At 37.3% G+C, this 19,031-nt stretch overlaps 1 protein-coding gene across 5 annotated transcripts; it reads left to right on the top strand.

Annotated features, from left to right (window-relative positions):
* The first annotated feature begins 147 nt into the window (after positions 1 to 147).
* Positions 148 to 16,511, top strand: ERR (estrogen-related receptor). Of its 5 annotated transcripts, none has more exons than XM_069126546.1 (9): positions 148 to 304; positions 11,025 to 11,171; positions 11,308 to 11,421; positions 11,530 to 11,659; positions 11,894 to 12,115; positions 12,239 to 12,274; positions 12,429 to 12,569; positions 12,649 to 12,851; positions 12,951 to 16,511. In XM_069126546.1, the coding sequence occupies exons 1-9, from the start codon at positions 293 to 295 to the stop codon at positions 13,287 to 13,289; spliced, it is 1,344 nt and encodes a 447-aa protein (XP_068982647.1). In that variant the 5' UTR covers positions 148 to 292; the 3' UTR covers positions 13,290 to 16,511. The 5 variants fall into 5 exon arrangements, with proteins under 5 accessions (XP_068982647.1, XP_068982648.1, XP_068982646.1 ...); XM_069126547.1 differs by lacking the exon at positions 148 to 304 and adding an exon at positions 3,814 to 4,067 and having other exon boundaries at positions 11,909 to 12,115; XM_069126545.1 differs by lacking the exon at positions 148 to 304 and adding an exon at positions 3,814 to 4,067.
* The last annotated feature ends 2,520 nt before the right edge of the window (positions 16,512 to 19,031 follow it).

Raw genomic sequence — 19,031 nt, 5'->3', positions numbered from 1 at the left:
ATTTAAGTGAAGTGAAAATATAAATATTGTGGTATATCGATGTAATACCATGATTTCTCTCATATGGGAAATTAACTAAATAAAATTTGAAGTATATCGTTTGTCCGTTAGAGGTTGGCAGTCGTCGTATTTAGGATTCTTGTCTGCGTCGTAAACGTACGATGGCGCCACACGAACAACAATCTGAGCCACCGAGTTTTCTGCTTCTAGTGAGTTGTGGAATCGGCCATTGCTCCAATATTTTTCTTGTGATTGAAAATGTTCAACCTCTGATGGAAATACGAAAGCGTACATGAGTACTGAGGTAAGTTGTACAATTACTTGTTGCATTTGCTTTTCTTTTCGCGATGTATTTTTGTAGAAACAAAAACGATAACTAGGTATCAACTATCTGCCAAATTTTGTTCCGCCATCTTTGTTACAAATTCGTTTACATTTTGCTGTGTGTATTGTATTTTTTGCAATTATTTCATGCTCGCATTTTACTTTTAAATTGATCTTGGTTAATTAATTATATATATGATACGACTTACAATTTTATAAGTCTTCTTTTCTAATTTATTTTTGATCATCAAATTAACTGTGCGGGTTTAACAATTACTGTTATGGCCTTGATTTTTTCGTCCAAAAAAAACGAGAGTTATGAAATTAAGCATGTGATGATAATAAGAATATGATACCCTCCTTGTATCGTATTTGTCATCTTTAAATCAGTGTCCCAATACTTAGTGATACAATACTGTTTTCTTCTAGTTATAAAATTAAAATTGATAATTTTATTAAGTGAATACTTGCATATGTTGTATTTGCAGAAATGAATTATATTTTAAATAAAAAAGTATGTGGACTTTGTTGCGTATTATTGTATTATAAGAATAATGTTATAATTTAATGTTATTTAAAAGATACGCATATGCATTAAAAAATATTATCGTTTAATACAATTTTTAAATTAAATATCCTGTATATGTCTTGGGAATTTGAATATTCTTAGAAATATATTTGACATAAAATATATTCAATTTGTAAGAAATGTATATGGAAAATTTTTAATTTTACAATTAATTCTATTAATTATTTTATTATAATATACTATACATACATATTTGGTTTATTAGATGTAAACGTTAATTATATATATATGTGTGTGTATATATATATATATATATATATAATTATAATTGAAAATATGATATTGATTTAGTATGTTGTCAGTGTTTAAATGCTTAAAATGATACCGACGGATGAAATCAGAAATTTCTTTATTACCGACTGTTTATAATTTTGTTTTTGAAGGTAACATTACGTAAAAATTATATTATTGCTATGATTGATTTATTTATAAACACTTAAATAAAATTTATCGTGACTCAATTATGTATGAGGAGGAATAATAGTTGAATATATAAGTTTTATAGGTTGTCAAGTTGTAAGATATATATGTTTATGTATAAGAAATCAATTTTCATTATATTTTACGCAAAAAAAAAAAATTGATTGAACGAAACATGTCTCTGGGTCAATATTATTTTCAGTATACAATTTTGAACAGTTCCTAAATTTACATAACAGAACTTGTTAAAAAGATAGTAATCTTAGAAATGATGTTGAAAATGTATATAGTGTCTTCTAATATAAATTTTATTTGTAAAACAATCAGTGCAGATTATAATGGATTTGAGGAAAGGTACTGGAATTGGCTCAGAGTATCATAGATACGATACAATACATATTGAGAACATGAGAAAGCGAGAGTGCCATATCGATCCGGTTAGTTTGAAGTCTACCTACCTCAACCCTGATTATACATACTTTTACCAGTCGCTTTCATTGGTATAGGTTCTATCTTTTATTTCCACTCCTCTATAAAAGTTAGTTGGTAGCGCGATGTGTACGTATTTGATGCAAATCTTTCGATGACTACCACGATAACTTCTCGCATCGAGTGTACGGGAAATGTTGAAAATGCACGCTGCATCGTTGCGTAATAATTCTTATTACGGGTAATCTGTTTAAAAACAGTCGTCAGACAATAGTTGTATCATAATGTTATACACACGGGTTGGATATAAATACAGACAATAGATTGATTTACACATATTTAATTTTCTTCCATTTGCTTCGCTATAAAGAGTAATAAAATATAATTTGATTAGTCACTATAAGATCTCCTCTCTAAAAAAGTCTTAACTTTTCGTGAAATACTTCGATAAACTGTACACTCTGCCTACTGATTCAATGAAATCAGATTTAATGACGATGAGATAGGCAAAATACAACTTTCATTTTGCACAGAAAGAAAACAAAACTTCATTACCTTTATAAGATAAATTACCAAGGCATAACTTTTAGTTTTAGTATTCAAGTTATATTCCCTTGTTTACATTCTAATTCTTTCTACGTTTGGTTCCTCGATTGTTTTGTTAGCCATCTGACTTTTTCGCGGGGGTAAACACAGCAAAATATGCGATGTAACAAAAAGAGATAAAATAACGTATAACGTTGTAGAGCTACGTAGCATGTAGGACGTTTGGTTAAAAAATAAATTCGATAAGTCGGTGAATTTTTGGGGAAGTGGATAACGGTATCGGGCACATGAAAATTCGAGAGTCTACGCTGGTGGGCTGTCTTGGGCGGGCGACGGCTGTGCGCAAAAACGGCGGCAGTCAAGTTCAAGGCCACCAGCTACTTTCCTTTCCCTCCTTGCCTCCGCTGTGGAGCAACCGCCGCCTCCAGTGCCACCACTGCTGCCGCGCGACACCATCGCTACCACCGCCACAACCACTGCCACCGCCGTCATACCCACAGCCACCGCCCCCGCCTCCCACCCATTCTCACCCTTCCATCGTGATATACACGTAGCACGCATAACGCCAGTAACGTATCAACTTAGGCCGAGCATGGAACTGTTTCGACCATGGGGGTAAAGGGAGTGTTTTGGGGCTCGATCGATCTACCTAGTCGTCTGAAAATTCAATTGGCTCCTACGTCTACACAATGTCACTTCATACGCTCTTTCTTCGTTTATATATTCTCAAAGAGTTTCTTCATTTTCATACACACTCTTGATGAATCATAAAAATTTCTCCCAATCATGGAATCGTTCGTTCGATTAACATCTTGTCCTTACAAATCGATTCACTCTTTCCTCATTGTATCTGGAACATCGAAGGAGAAGATTCAATTGTCGAAAGACGTGATTTAAAAGTAACTTTAAGGCCAAGAGTTAATGACCGATTGTCATGACCATGATAATATCCACGGTAATGTTTCGTTTGTATTTGTCCAACATGGTAACAGTTATGTTTTAGATTGGAGTGGTCGATGCTTTTATCATCGATAAATATGGTCCGATCTAATTCCGTGAAGTCTCCGAGTGCGAACAGTTTGCAATGGGATACTTTGAAAGCAATAACTTGTACTGAATCAGCTTGAAAAATCTCACATTTGTTGTATGAATAGTGGGCAATTTTAAATTTACGTTTAACTTTTTTTATACTAATCTGATTGGCTATCTAACTGACAAATATAAGTATGCTTTGATGACCTGGAGAAGCTTATCCGATCTATCAATGACAATAATAAATCAGAGAGATGTTTGAAATGCTCGGTTTTTCCATTCATAAAACATTATTCTGAATATGAAATTGGAACATAAGATCGAACATGTATTAATTAATTGGGCAAGATAATTTGTAGATTGTCCAAAAATTCAGTTAAATTGTTAAGCGATAAAGTAATTAGAATAAGAAATATATGTTTCGTGGATTTGTAGCGCCCGGTATTAGGATCGGCTGGCTCCGTGTATTACCGTATCGTCTGAATTGCCGTCAGTCGCGTACGGCTCGTCGCGCCGTCAACGTCGTGGTAGGGGGATGCTGTGTACATAAGTACGTCGTGCATGTGCTTATTCGTGTTCTTCATGAGTGTTCGGATCTTAAGCATCGTGATCATTTTTGCTTTTCGTTCGTTTTTTCGTACAAAAGCGTAAGAGGAAAATAAAAGCCCAGCATCCTAGCGCCATTTGGATAGAATCGACAGTCATGGATGCATGGATGTATGATGTGGTAGGTGTTGTCGATACATAACCTCTTTCTTCTTCTCGTTCGATCTCGTGGCTTTGTTTACGTTGCTGCGCGCGCGTTCTCTATTGCTTTCCGTTAATCCCTTCGATCAAATACGGAACAAAGTTTTGATCGTTTCAGAATAAGAATGTTTAAAATTCATTTAACAGATTTATTTCGCAGAATTGTAAATTGTGTATCGCGATAGCTCGTCTGCTCTAGTCAAAGTTTGTAAAAATTCTATGATTCTTGCTGTCTCAAAAATTTTCATTTTTCTTTTGAATTTGATGTGCATGAATTTAATGATTTTTTCACGTAGATTGCGGAGATTACATTCGCGGCATGTTCAAAGTCGCTTGTTTTCCGATGCAATAAGGATATATTACATATATATTATCTTCGTCGTATACTGTCAGTCAGCTTTAGCGACAACTCGGTTATTACGTTACGACGTGTCTGTTAGATAATCTATCCTGTAACTCACAGATCATTTTTCCACGCCTGCCGTTTTTGCCAACGTTACCGTTGATTCGTGATTACTTCAATGCTGTAATCTTCCTTTTCCGTTAATTAATAATTGGAACAACGATTCCTTTAAATTAAACGGCTTACCGTGATATGCGTAAAATATTTGAATAAATCTTGAGATACTGTATGAGCGTAGCTGGAAATATTTTACACGATTCCACCCAAGAGGTATATGTGTGTGAACGTTGTCATGAAAAAGTTGTTTATTTTGATGGCAATGAAACACCTAAATCGTACGACCTTAGTCGAGAAGCTTTTACCAAATACTTTTTCACAACTGTGGTTTTTGGTCGTTTCTCAGAATTTCATTTAATTCTTGTTGTATATCTGCAAATTTTTTAAAATTTCGGACAGTGAGTGTTATAGATAGTGATTAATAAAGCTCAAAAAACGATGTTAACGATGACGCTAATTTCAAAAGAAAAAGATATGGATAATTTGGTTATCCTTGAAACATTGAGAAGAACGCATAACAATTATCTTATGCTCCATTTAAAATCGTTTCAATTGTTTCGCGATAATTGGTTTTTACGCGGTTTGATACGCACAAACGATTTTCGACGATAGCAAGCATAATAAAAATAACTTTATGTCAACTCGTTCAGGCATTCTGAATCATTTAAAAATTTCTCGAATTTTTCTGTGTTAATTTCATTTAAAATTCACTTCAATATCGACGTGTTCGTTCAAAGATGACTTCTATACTTTATCGATAACGAAGATTTCCTACATTTATCGTACGTAATACATGTATGTAACTATATATATTTTTCTCAATTATTTTCAACAAAATTTGCGTGCGAATTATCCTTGTGAAATTATTTCTCTCTTTTTGTAGAAATCATAATAATTTCATAATGGTGTATATGTATTTCGCGATCCGTACGTATTTAACTATTTAAACGTATTATAAAACGATCTCATATACATCTATACCCACGCGATTAAGTCTTACGCAATTCCATGTGCGTGAAGCTTAATAGGTACATCGGATTGCTGCTTTCACCCTTGAATTTATTATACTTAGCATTTCGATCAACGCACGGACCGAGACATATTTGTATCGATACGTTCTTAAACTTGGTCGATACCGATTTTGATAAAAGGCACTCTCTTTTTGGGGAATAAATATTGGCCGATTTTATCTCTCGCAATGTTTGCGAAAGACAATCTCCCCCGAAATTTCGAGTTCGATTGCACGTAACGCATACAGCGAATCAATGGATCGAGTTAAGCTGACACTGCAACGGAAATAAAATTGTGGATTCCAACGTAGGAAGTTTGGTAGAAGGGAGGCTGCTGGAAAGTTAATAAAAAAAAAAATATATATTCGTCACGAGGATGCGTCAGTAGGTATTTTCGGACTCTCTGGGTTCTTACTTTATGTTAGAGAAGTTTTCAAACCGTTCTAAGTCGATGGCTCGACCGCTAAAGTATGATCCTCGAATTTTTATGAATTCCTAACGTGACAGAGGTGTATTTTTTTTATTTTGCGGTTCTCTTTCAAGCTATTTTTATTAAATTGTAGCTTCGAGATCATTGGTTTCCGTTTGTTTATGGTGATAAATGCTTTCGTATGGCGGGCTAGGGATTCATGCGAACCGCGTTAAAGGAAAAGAAAAGGCAAGGTTCGAGTAGCTCCGTCATCAAACAACTTTACAAGAAACTATGTGTTCTTGTAGTCGAGGTAGTGTCCTGATATATGTGCACTAGCTACAAAGATCTTGCATCGCCTTAATTCTCTCTCTTCGTATCTCGGTTACCGTACACGCCACGAAATTACGTGCGGCATGCACTTGCGCGTTCATCGACATTCAACTTATGTATACTCGTAGGGGAAAGTTTTACATTTATGTTCTGCAATGTGTAAAATACACATGTATATAGTCACAACATTTGACGACTAAAAAAATATTTTCTTGAAACGAATTCACGTTGATGAACATTAAAGGTTATATCGATCGATGACAGCGACAAACTGATCTGATGGAGCGTTAGGATGAAATACTCGAAAGGCAAGCGTTGATAGAGGGCCGGTAAAATATCTATAGGGCAGATCTGCCAGTACAATCGTAATTATTCGTAAAGAACGTTCGAAGATCGGTTGATCGACGATGCGAAATCATAGATGCCAGGTATGGTTAGGCGCCTGTCGATAGGCTACCGTGATCGGTGATTGGTCGCGCGGGTCGTGGCGATGATGCGTCGTCTGGTTTGGTAAGAAACAAGCTGGGTAATCATCAGCTTTCGGAACTCGGTTCGAGTGGGGAGCGTTGGAGTTTTCAGGCTACGAGACACGTCGGTGACGTCATCTCAGAGCTGGGTCAGCCATAACCTTGGACAATGCGTGAAACAAATTCTCGTATGTGTGATTTCTACTTCAAGAAAACCACACGTTTGTGCAACGTGATTTCCGTTATTTTTTTCTTTCCTTGTTTATTGAAATCAGTTGACCGTGAAGTACATTTGCTAGTAATTCGCGAATCTCCAACGCGTTTAGAATTTTCACCGGATAATTCAGAGACTAAATTTTATCGAAATACGTACGTATGTAAAAATATGTAGAAAGAAGGATGTTTAGTAATTTTTGTTGCGCGGAGAAATTTACGTTGAAAGGTGACAGGCAAAACAGGGAGAAGCAATTCTCCGAATCGTTGGTGAAGGTAGAGAGCAGAGACTCGTAAAGTGAAAGAGCGTGGTTCTAAAATTAGTTCAGCGATAATCCTGATGTTATTATAGCGACTCGTTATTGCCTTATTTTTTATTGGCTAAACTTGCCGCGAAATCGGAACATGGTTGTTACCGAAGCTTTGGCCTTGACCGCGACCCAGGGTCTTCATCCTCGAGATATCGATTTGTTCTCTCTACTTCTAATTCTGTATCCACCTGTATATAGCCACGATATCGCTACTCTGTGAGTATTGTAATAATTCAGGGTCACCGCGATCGACTTGTTGCAAAATCGCGAGCGTACCATATATATAAGTACGTCGCGACGCTTTTCTTTTATCGGAAATTTATCCGCAGGAAATAAACATTCGTCGTAACTCTAGAAAATAAGATGGTGTCCGGTTCCTTTCAATCGTCTTCGATCTCGTGCCGGAGTCTCGAGTTATCGGGAGAAGATTGCGTAATCTGGGAACATTTCCATTCAACGACAGAGTATCGTTTCGCAAAAAATTAGGCGTGATCTAGCCTTCGGCCAATCGACCAAAATGTTTGTCGTTGAGTCGTTTATCAAAGATTCGCACGAGCTGATGTGTCTCTTATCGCTCGATTCAAAGTACCATTAAGCACCACACGTAAAGGTAGTATGTAATATTTGCAATAGGTGCAGAATATCGGGAGCAAATAATGTAACACAAATGTTAAATACGTATGAATCGGAATCTAACACAAACCGAATGGGATTTCATTCGAGTTTAGCGGTACTCGATAGCGGTAACATGATTCTACGAAATTCCAATTAGTTCGTACGTGTCTTCCGTACGTACGTACCTACTTCCATATATACGTATATAAGTACGTTTCTGTAGAAGCGGAATGAACGACGAACATGTGACAATTTGTATAAAACGCGATGATCGATGTCATTTTTTCAATGTTGGCACAAATGAGACGATCTAATTTGCAACAAGGACTCGTGATCGAGGAGCACGACTTAAAATAAAGCGATCGCAACTGCAACCAACGACTTCTTTTTATTTGTCTCGCTTCTGCCACCTAGACTTTTTCTCGCTTACATAATCGGCTCGTTTAAAAAGAAGTTGGACTGGTCTTGTGCGTACTTCGAGAATTTTGATGCTCATATAATGGCTTCGACTTCAAATCGGTAGCCACAACTTCATACTTATATATGTGTAGACTTCCGCCGTGTCAGAATTATATTTTATATTTGATTTTTTGCTTAAAAATGACCAGAGAGACGGTGTGAAAGGACATCGTTTTGTATCGGTTTTTGAATATGGTTAAACAATGAATGGCGATCGTTACGGAGACATGTTTGATCGTAATTAAGCCGAGTTATTGCGATAGAAATAAAATTACGACTAGCCGGTGCAATCGATATTCAGGTCATGGCTTCCTCTAAAAATGGATGCCCGATTAAAGGCTTCGTTTTCTTTTTCTCTTGCCTTTTCTTTTTTTCTTAGTTGCGTGCGTATGTATATATGCAAAAAGGCACGAAAACCTCTGTCAAACGGAATAATTAACGACCTTGATCCTCTGACGTGTTACACATGCGAATATCACTTACGCAGAATGAAGTAATATAGTCAACGATTTCGTGCAAATTTCAGGGTATGCGGGTTTTAAGTATTCAACGAGAAAATCATTGATTTTATCGAGCAGGATGATCACTAGAGACACCGCGGTTGCAAAGGAATTAAAAGCCTGTGAATTTTTACCCAGCTCGATTTAGTCCGGATTTATTGTTAGAATTCCACGTGCAGACTTGTCAGAAGCTGTGCGAAAACAGAAGGAAACGAGAGAACGAGCGGATCGACGTGCACGAGGGTATCCGAATACGAGGAAGCTGAAACCGAGCAAGATAGATAAAGAGAGCAGGAGTGTTGTTGCGAGGAAGAGAGCGAGAAGCTAACGTGACTTGGATAGAGAAAGGGAAACAGTGTGAGACAGAGAGAGGAAGAAAGAGAGAAGAGACTCAGGTCGTCAGAGTCAGAGGGACTCAAGGTCGGCGAAGTCGGTTGTTTCCGTCGGAGTTCGGCGTCTAAAATTGTGTATTGGCTTGGCGCGGTTCTGCGGCCTTCGCGAACGTGGCCGCTTCTCCCACAGAAAAGTCAAGTTCAAGGCTAACCAGATATCGCGATACGCTCGTTTCTCTCTTTCTTTTTTCATTCCATGTTCTTTCCTTCCGTCTGCGTTTTGGTAACTGTTTAATCGAACGGATTATGGAGCGATCCGAAGAATGTGAGAAAATCGAGAATCGCCGATGACTCGTAGGCTTCGTAGTTCGATAGAGACGAATCGAGCTGATGCTTATGCAATCTCAATCTCTTTTCTTCTTTGTCTCTTTAAACTTTCCTCGTTTCGATCACTCCTGTTTTTCTTTTTTTCCCCCTATTGTTTCGTTGCAACGTGTTTTTCAATTCTGACGAATCGCCCGTAACTTGAGGGGAGTCGTATCGCTGTCGTTTCGTCATGGTCGTCATTATGTATCGTGGTTGAGTGTTCCGCGCACCGTGTCGGTTTTTATTTCATTAATCTAAACGTGGGAGATGTGCACGTCGCGTCGCACACGTGAAGCACTTCGCACGACTAGTCAAGTTCGAGGTTAACCACATACTTCGATGCCTCGTTCTTTTCTTTCCTTTTCTAATCTCTTGCTACCGTTTTTCCTTTTACCCCGTCTGCCCCTCGGTCGCCATACGATTAACAATTCTTGATCTTTATCGATTTCTGCCGTTGAAATAAACTGTCGGTTAAAATGGAGTGTAATCGGAAAAAGCTTTTGACCAACTTGGCATTAATGCGAGCTGTGGTCTAATAAAATCTGCATCCCGTGTTCGGCTCGAGTGCCTTTCTCCATTATTCGTTTGTTGAGTGGTTACACGGCGAGCCACTCGAAATTAAAATCGAGCGAATGATATCGGTATCGAAAATCGTCACGTTGCAATGATAAGGTATCTGCATATCTTGTGAGAGAGAGAAAGAAAGAGCGAGAGAGAGGGAAGGAGAGAGAGAGAGAGAGAGAGAGAGAGAGAGAGAGATCGTGGCTGGGTAGCGTATAAATCTCCAGACGTGCGTCCCAAGCTCTCGCAAACGATCGTAACTGCATCTCGCAGAAAAGTCAAGTTCAAGGCTAACCAGATACTCTGCGCTCCTTCCTTTGCCCCTCGACCCCCTTTCTGCGTGCATTTAATATACGATACCGAGGGCAGGAGGGCGGAAGAGGAGCAGCAGGCTTACGCAATCCTTTCACCGTTACTTTGTTCACTATCGTTCTACCCTACTGTTTCTTTAAGGATACCTTTCTTCTCATTAAGTTATTCATATGATTCATTTTACCCTTTTTCATAAATTATCCGATTACGTCGATAGAACAACGATTTCTAGTTCTCGTACCGTTACCAGATCATCGAAAGATGCAGGATGGAGATAAAGAGAAAGTATAAGCTCGCTGTATACTTATAAGATTACATTAAGAAATAAAGGAGTTGATATTCCGAGAACATCGATGCTACGTATCGCGAATTTTCTGAAGTCAATTCTAAAAATGCTTGAGGCGTTGGTCGCGCTTAAAAATAGCAACAGAAAAAAAGTGCAGCCGACTGCAGAGCAGGCTGTCTCTTCTGCTTTTCGGCATTTGCTACGGTTTGCTTAAAAGCGAACGCCCATCAGTCTGTGTTATAGGGGACAAATAGGAGAGGAGGATACGTGCGAAATTGTAAAATGTTCTGTTGATTGCTTTAGGTTTGCATGATGCCCGGTGGCGGCACCGAAAATATGATTGGAAATAATAGGACCATGGCGAACATTAAACAAGAAATTGAGAATCCTACGACGCCTACGCAAAACTATCAAGTTTGTTCACCGACCACTACGCTTCAACATCAAGAGGTATTTCGGACATGTAGTTTTTACGGTCGAAAACATTGTGATTCGTGAGACTAATCGAAAATGTAAAATAACTTGAGATAGACGGTATGCAGTTCTGCAAAATGGTCGATGTTGAGTAACTTTTTTAATATTTTAGGTGATTTGTAGCAAAATAGAAGTACCAGCCGATTATGGAGGAGGCGAAGGTAGTCCTGGTAGTCCGGAAATGCACCATTGTTCGTCAACCACGCAGCCTTTAGGAACACCAGAGGTACATACACTATACCGACCTAACTATAGCAAAAGTCCTTGCATTTTTTCTTTCTTTGGAAGCTCTTTTGTAATCTCTGAGTTAGACTCAGCATGTCGTTTTATTTAGGAAGGTGTTAAAGAGGAAGACATGATGCCTAGAAGGCTTTGCCTAGTGTGCGGGGACGTAGCGAGTGGATTTCATTATGGGGTAGCGTCTTGCGAAGCGTGTAAAGCTTTCTTTAAGAGAACCATACAAGGTAAGAAGAGTTCCTTCACGATTACAGATATCTCCTTCTGAAGAATTTTCCAGGTAGCACCACAGGATTATAATTATAGTTCCAGTGATACGATTTCCTTGTTTCCCTACTATCTGTAGACATCGAAGTATTTTAATTATCTGTATGCATATGCTACTATTCTAAAACGCATATATTCATAAAACTGATATTGGTGCTACCTGGATTAGAACCATGTATATTACAATAAAATAGCGAGTAATTTCACAGGCAATATCGAATACACGTGTCCGGCGAACGGCGAATGCGAAATAAACAAGCGCAGGAGAAAAGCGTGCCAGGCGTGTAGATTTCAAAAGTGCCTTAGACAAGGCATGTTGAAGGAAGGAGTGCGACTGGATCGTGTCCGAGGAGGGAGACAAAAATATAGAAGATCCACCGATCCTTATACGCCGGTGAAGACAGCTCCGTTGGAAGGTGATTTTTTCATAATTCTTGCTGATATAAATATCATGTTTCGATCGCAATCGTATCAATATAGAACACGTACAGCTCCACATCTCGCAAATACGATTAAATCTTTGATTTTATTCTTTTTAGCAAACATAGCAACAGCAGCTTCTAACGAAATAATAAGTAAGCTATCGGGTCCTTTCTCTTTATTTATTCGAGTCCGATACTTTGATTCGTTGGTAGATTTTTTTCATCCTGATATGAAATCATCTTACATGTAAACATAAATATTCAATGTGTGAATGTTTAAATGGTAAATTTTCTAATTTATTGGTAGATAATAAAATGCTGGAAGCTTTGGCTGCTTGCGAACCTGACATGCTGCAAGTGTCCAATATCTCTCATACTCTTGACACAGATCAAAGAGTACTTGGACAATTATCTGACTTATACGATCGGGAACTGGTCGGAATAATTGGTAATAATATAATTTTAATTTTTCTATTAGTATAAAGTTATATTTAATCAATCAATAATTGAGAATTCTCTGCTCAAAGGTTGGGCAAAGCAGATTCCTGGATTCAGTAGTTTAGCACTAAACGATCAAATGCGACTTTTGCAAAGTACGTGGGCAGAGATATTGACGTTTAGTCTCGCATGGAGGAGCATGCCAAATAATGGTAGATTAAGGTTTGCACAAGACTTTACCCTTGACGAACGACTTGCACGCGAATGCCATTGTACAGAGCTGTACACGCACGTGAGTATCGCTTAATTATTTCAATGATTTCGATTTATCGTGTACTTTGTTATCTTCTACATATATATACGTCTATATATATTATTTGTTTTTCAACAGTGTATCCAAATCGTAGAAAGGCTTCAAAGATTGGGTTTAACGAGAGAAGAATATTACGTCTTGAAAGCATTGATATTAGCAAACAGTGATGCGAGGTCAGATGAGCCACAAGCGCTATATCGTTTTCGAGATTCTATCCTAAATTCCCTATCAGACTGTATGGCGACAGTAAGACCAGGACAAGCGCTTCGTGCCACTCAAAATATGTTCCTAGTGTTGCCCAGTCTCAGGCAGGTTGATGGAATTGTTAGAAGATTTTGGTCTAGTGTTTATCGAACGGGAAAAGTACCAATGAACAAGCTCTTCGTAGAAATGTTAGAAGCTGCTTATTATCGATGAAATATCAACTCAAACTCAACAATATCTGTATCAAGGACTTCATGGAATCGCTGTTATTCGATGGTAGCAGCGTTATAGTTATAACACGTCATGAGTGAGTAGGGTACGTCCCTAGAAGTATAAACGAAAGATGGTGAGTGATAGTGAAAAACGAAAGGAAACGGAGATGTGCAGTTTTATTTGTTTTCTGTAAGAGAAAGACTCGTAAGAAAGAAAAGGCTTTATTTTTCAAACGTAAAAAGTATTGGAGCGTAGAGCTTTGGCCAGTGATTCCACCGGTCATCAAAATTCGCGAAACACATTAAGATGTCAGGTACATTGTTTCGTCGAAATAACCAAACTTTCCTTTTCGAGTACCCCTTTTACAGGTACAAAGAAAAAAAAAAAAAACAATGTTATTTCAGGATAGCATACGTAGTACAAGATACGAGATGCTTTTCCGGAGCTCTCATTTTAGGATAGTTTATGAAAACCTGTCGCCAGACAGAAGAACCTACCAAATAACTAAAACGTTTTCATTTACGTAAGATCGTGACATGATCACCGAACCGGTGATATCGTAGAAATGAAATGCAAATGTACTAACTGTGGGTGTTTGACGTTATAGAGTTAGCATCGTGTTACCAAATACTACCAACTCAATCAAAATTACATGTAGCTCCGATTCGAATCATATTTTAGTTATGTCTTTTCTCTGAAAAAAATCCAGTCAATTTGAAATTAGAGGAACGCGAAGCGTGTATGTTTAAGAGCGTTGAAATAAAATGATATATGCCATTTTATATAGAATAATTGCACATTTTAATACCATTAAGTGTAAAGATCGATAAATGTAAATCGATGTGTGTACTGCATTGAACATCCATAGTTATAGTTCAGCGAATGAATTTAGTATGCGCTGTTGTACAAATTGAACCAATTACGTGAACAGAGCTGTGAACAGTGAACAAGGAAAGCGAAAGAATGGCTGGATCGTTCTCTAATTAGCGTCACGCTGTTTTTTACGAGGTACTGTGAAAAAAATGTTTCGAGAACGAACCTTTGGCCAGGTTGCCAGGTTCTAGGGAAAGCAGAAAAAAATTTAACCGATTGTTGAAATGATTGCGAAATGTTATTCGCGCGTGCCACACAGAGAGCGTAGGAGAATATATATTATATTATATTATTATATTATATTATATTGTATGTATTCAGGGATCTTTATTATCTAAATAGTTATTATTGTTACGAGATCTGTGCACGGATCTTGCGCATAATATCGCTTTTTTCGAAGCGAGGAATCGTAATATCGTATAGGAGCTACTACTCACACATAAAACTCATTTCTAAAGGAGGAAAAACCGTTTATAACAAATTAATGGAGTCTTTTCTTTGTCGGTTACACGCAACGAAACACGAAGTTTCTATCGACTTTCGAATCAGCTTTTTGTTATTTCGCGATTATTCGATATTATCGAGAGAAGGAAATTGTTTAATGAAAAGTTATAAATAAATATTAGGGTAAATTATACGTTATAGCAGATCGAGTCGCTCGAAACTTTTTAGTGTTGAAGTGCGGTGTAATCTTGTGACGTTCAGAGTGCAATAATATCAGGACATGCGATTACATTTTTCTACTGGTCAATCGATCGCGACGCCCCTTTGAGTTTTCTTTATTTGTATATTTCGTCTCTGTTCTTCTACCGTTTGAAACTTTGTTTAAACCTCCTGCATTTAAATACACGATGCAAATAGTTGGCAGCAACGCTTACATATTGCGTGTCCTCCCTCCATTAGTTTTTCTTAATTACCTATTACGGTTCATTCCTCACTACGAAACAGATAATGCAACGAATGCGATGGGGAAAAAAAGAAAGAAGAAAATCGCTGCTAAGCCACGGCGAATTTTTGCCCTGCTTTTTTTTCGGTTTTCTTTATTACATGTTCTTCCCTTTTTTTTTTTTAACGATGTAGGTTTTTCTGTCTCTTTCTTTCTTTCTTTCTTTTAATTTATAAATTACAATAAAAGAAATCACGTTATTTGTTATACTGCCTTCGTGGTCGTAAATTTTGGAAGAGAATCAAACATTGATTGTTTATTGGTTAATAATTTGGGCCGGATGTTGTTCTGACATGTGTTGGAAATGGTTTGTCGAACTGTTTGTCGTAGTTTATGCAAATATTCGTCAGGGAATTAATAGTCGACGTTTTAATGGCATTTGTCGTGTGTTGATAGCATCGAACGTTGTCCATTTCAAGGAAAGTTGTCTAATACCAATGTTTGGTTCCAGATAATAATAGTATCTATATATACCGTCCATAATAGGGGGTATTAGAGTCATATATCAGTAAAGTCGATTAGGTTTCATTATCTAAACATATTTCAGTTCCATTCCTGTTAAATGTGTTAATATTTTGTTTTTCAATCGCGCTGTCCATAGGTTTTTTTTATATACCGCGTACTTGCGTGTTACTTTATGTTTCGATACAAATGTAGAATTTTCACGTGCCATCAAATTCATGATCCATTTCTTAAATCTTTTCTTAATATGTCACGTTTTTCCCAAGAGACACAAACATTCAAGTGGATGAATTCCCAAAAATCTTAAAGTTGTCTTGGCAGATTCATTTAGCTCTTTGGTTTCTAAGATTCTATCGTAGTTAATACGATGATCGAAATATTTTTGAATTTATAAGTAGTTAAAGAGAGGCGTAATCCATCGTAATGAATCATGATCAGCTTAATATTTAAAGATATCAATTATCAAACGATTTGATTGATCCTGTGGCGTGTGTTTTGCCGTTGTTTTATAAATTAGATTTAACGTGCCGATTGGACAGTGGATTTTACAGGCATTTTCTCTCTGTCATGTTTATGGATTCGCCGTGGCGGTAAAATCATAGTCTCAGGGTTTCAACCAACAACCAACAAATAGAAAAAATGATACAAATTTAGAGACGTATAAATAATTAAGCGCGCGAGTATATTTGTGGAGCAACATATTATATATAATAGTAACGATAGTAATAACATTCAGGATGATAATGATAATGATAACGATAAAGAATATTAACATTAGTATTAATGGTGATAACAATGATGATGATAATAAAGATAAGAATGACAAGAAACACTATACGGTGACTTGTTGCATTGTAAATCGAGATGTGCGTATTTGCTTTGCATACTGGTGCATGCACTGCGAAAGAAATATAATTTTAACGTCACTATTTCTTAATGAACTTCTTTACTGCGGTCAGGAGAAAACTTGTACATATATGGCTTATCCGTATCGTAAGAATTTACACCAACAAATTCAACCACATCCTCTCTGTATTTTTCTTACACTGTATGATTGCACAACTTGAAAACAGCTCCCGCTTGTCTCGCGAAACGTGCGTGCGCCAAGAAAGATGACAAATGGATCCGTGGACTTGAATTGTTTCATATATCATAGCGTGCACTGTTTACAGTGTAGATTTGTTTCTTCTTCGAAAGTACAATATAAAATGGTTCGAAAATCCTTCTTTCCTCGTCCGTTCGTCGGGCGAACTTGCCAGACCAGTCATAAATTGTACCTGCTGCGAAGAAACGCTGCTTCTGCGACTTTTATGAATATGTGTACAGATATATATACCTGTAATTATAATTTTTATATATTGAAAGGAAACATATGCGTAAGCATTAGTAAATCGATCGAAAATAAAGTAGGAACTAACTCGATTTTTATTTTTGAAATTTTGATTGTACGGGCTCCTGTTTAAACTGTCGCGTGTTGAAAAAATTCGCAAACATCCACGTACAGAATGTGCCGATTCCAACGAAATAGAATATACGTGGCTTCAGTTAGCGCAGCAATCATGTCGCAAGTGGCAGTTCCGCGTGTGTTTCTCTATTTATTAGCCGCCTTCTTTGCCACTTTTTCCAGTAAGTGTTATTTTCTTTGATATATATACGCACCTTTAATATATATATATATGTATATGTTGATGCGTAGCGAATTGATGCAAAGCAAAATTGAAAAAGAGCATTTCCCCACAGAAGCAAGTTCATACGTGCCGCCGGATGATTGTTTGAAATTCGATGTCGGTGATATTGAGGATTACTTGTCGAATCTCAATTTCGAGAATGTGCCGACGATCAATATGATGATCGGCGGGTTCAAATGCCCGGTCACAGCTTTGCCCTTCGGTGCTTTGAAATCAGACTGGGCAAGGCTGTTGCTTCTGCAACGAGCGCAACCGAAGGAATCAATTTTCTTAAAGAAACTGGATCGTCTTATCAGAATTTTAGTGATCGCTTATTTCCGAATGGAAGAACGTTTCGATGTTGTGCAATCTGGATTTTGGAGTATAAGCAGGTTGGTAATAAAAACTCTAACTTTCAACGATGAAGACTTTTTCACAAGCTTGATCTTTGTATTTCATTCGATCGAATATTTTGATAGTCCATCCGCGACGTCTGTACATGAAAGCACCACGAGCACTAATTCGAAGGAGGAAACGAAGAAACTCGATAACTCGATCGCTAATTCAAGAAAAATAAATAAAACCTCGGTGAATTTTGCTATAAATACTTTCTTTAACAACGATGAATCCAGTAGCACGATTGAAATTGAACGAATCGCACTTACCAGTTCGGATGTGACGAGCGAAGGCAAAACCGACAATTTTCACACAATACATAATGTTCCTTTAAAGCATCACTCGATAAACGAGCAAATCGACGAAAAAAGGACCGTAACCGCTTTCGTAAATATTACAAATTTTTCAGAAAGAACCACTGACAAACGGAAATACACAGAGATATCGACTTTGAGCGCGAATGAATCCGTTACGATTAACACCGCGAATAATTTTACTAGGAATAAAAATGGCACGAATATTTTTACGAGAGATGAACTAAATGAAGGTGGAGACGATTCTGACGCTGATAAAGATATTAATTTCTCAACAACAGAATTTAGCAAAGAAACTAAACCAATTATAACTGGCTCGAACGCTGTTACTGCTCGTAGTTTGGAAACGATGATTTCTTCTAGTTATCCAAAATTAATAGCGACAAGTGTCGAGAAAGAAAGAACGGCGGAATCAATTGCCCCTACTATATTTAGCGCCACGCAGACTAATGGTGTGAAAAAGCATGGTACTCAGAACGATTATACCGTCACCGTTTATTCAGATAAAATTTCTACTAACCCGACCGAAAGATTTAATCAAAGTCCTCCGAATAATCGGACTGGCGGTGTATCCCAAGTCTTTGAAAAGGTTCCATGGAATTCCATAAATTCTACTGTTTCCTCTAATAAGATCAAGGAGCCTTCGATCTACAAAAATACTCCGGTTGGCAATAAGTTTTGGAAATACATGATAATTTCACCAAAGGTTTCTTCCACTACGGTTACTGCAGATCCGACGTTAATGTCGCAGACAAAAGGGACGGAAAGATATAAAGGAAATTTGATAAAATCTAAAAAACGCGGAAGCTCGAACACCGATATTGAAAAAATGTTTAGGTGGTTTTATACTTTCGGTCATTCCAGGTACATATTTATATGTTTCTCTTACATTACACGTTCTTTTCCTAATTACCTTTCGTTTATTTGTCAACGTTTTGTCATAATTACAGTAAAAACAATTCGGTTGATCGAGGCGTCTACATCGCATGCAAAGGAAAGAGTCACAACGGCAAAGAGTAACCTCGCCAAACGATATTTTTCATCTGCGAGGTATTAGAATAAATTTGCATACACGTATCTTTTA

The sequence above is a fragment of the Bombus flavifrons genome, chromosome 13, assembly GCF_040668555.2.
Source record: "Bombus flavifrons isolate JBK064 chromosome 13, iyBomFlav1_principal, whole genome shotgun sequence".
Taxonomy (NCBI): domain Eukaryota; kingdom Metazoa; phylum Arthropoda; class Insecta; order Hymenoptera; family Apidae; genus Bombus; species Bombus flavifrons.
The sequence above is the reverse complement of the archived record's forward strand: the minus strand, read 5'-3'. Positions and strand labels throughout refer to the sequence as shown.

Excerpts from the sequence above, each read along its gene's own strand:
- ERR (XM_069126545.1), top strand. The coding sequence starts at position 4,044 with ATGGATGCATGGATGTATGATGTG. Across the intron at positions 11,660-11,893 it reads CTTTAAGAGAACCATACAAG|CGAGTAATTTCACAGGCAAT; the intron begins GTAAGAAGAGTT and ends ACAATAAAATAG. Across the intron at positions 12,852-12,950 it reads GTACAGAGCTGTACACGCAC|TGTATCCAAATCGTAGAAAG; the intron begins GTGAGTATCGCT and ends GTTTTTCAACAG.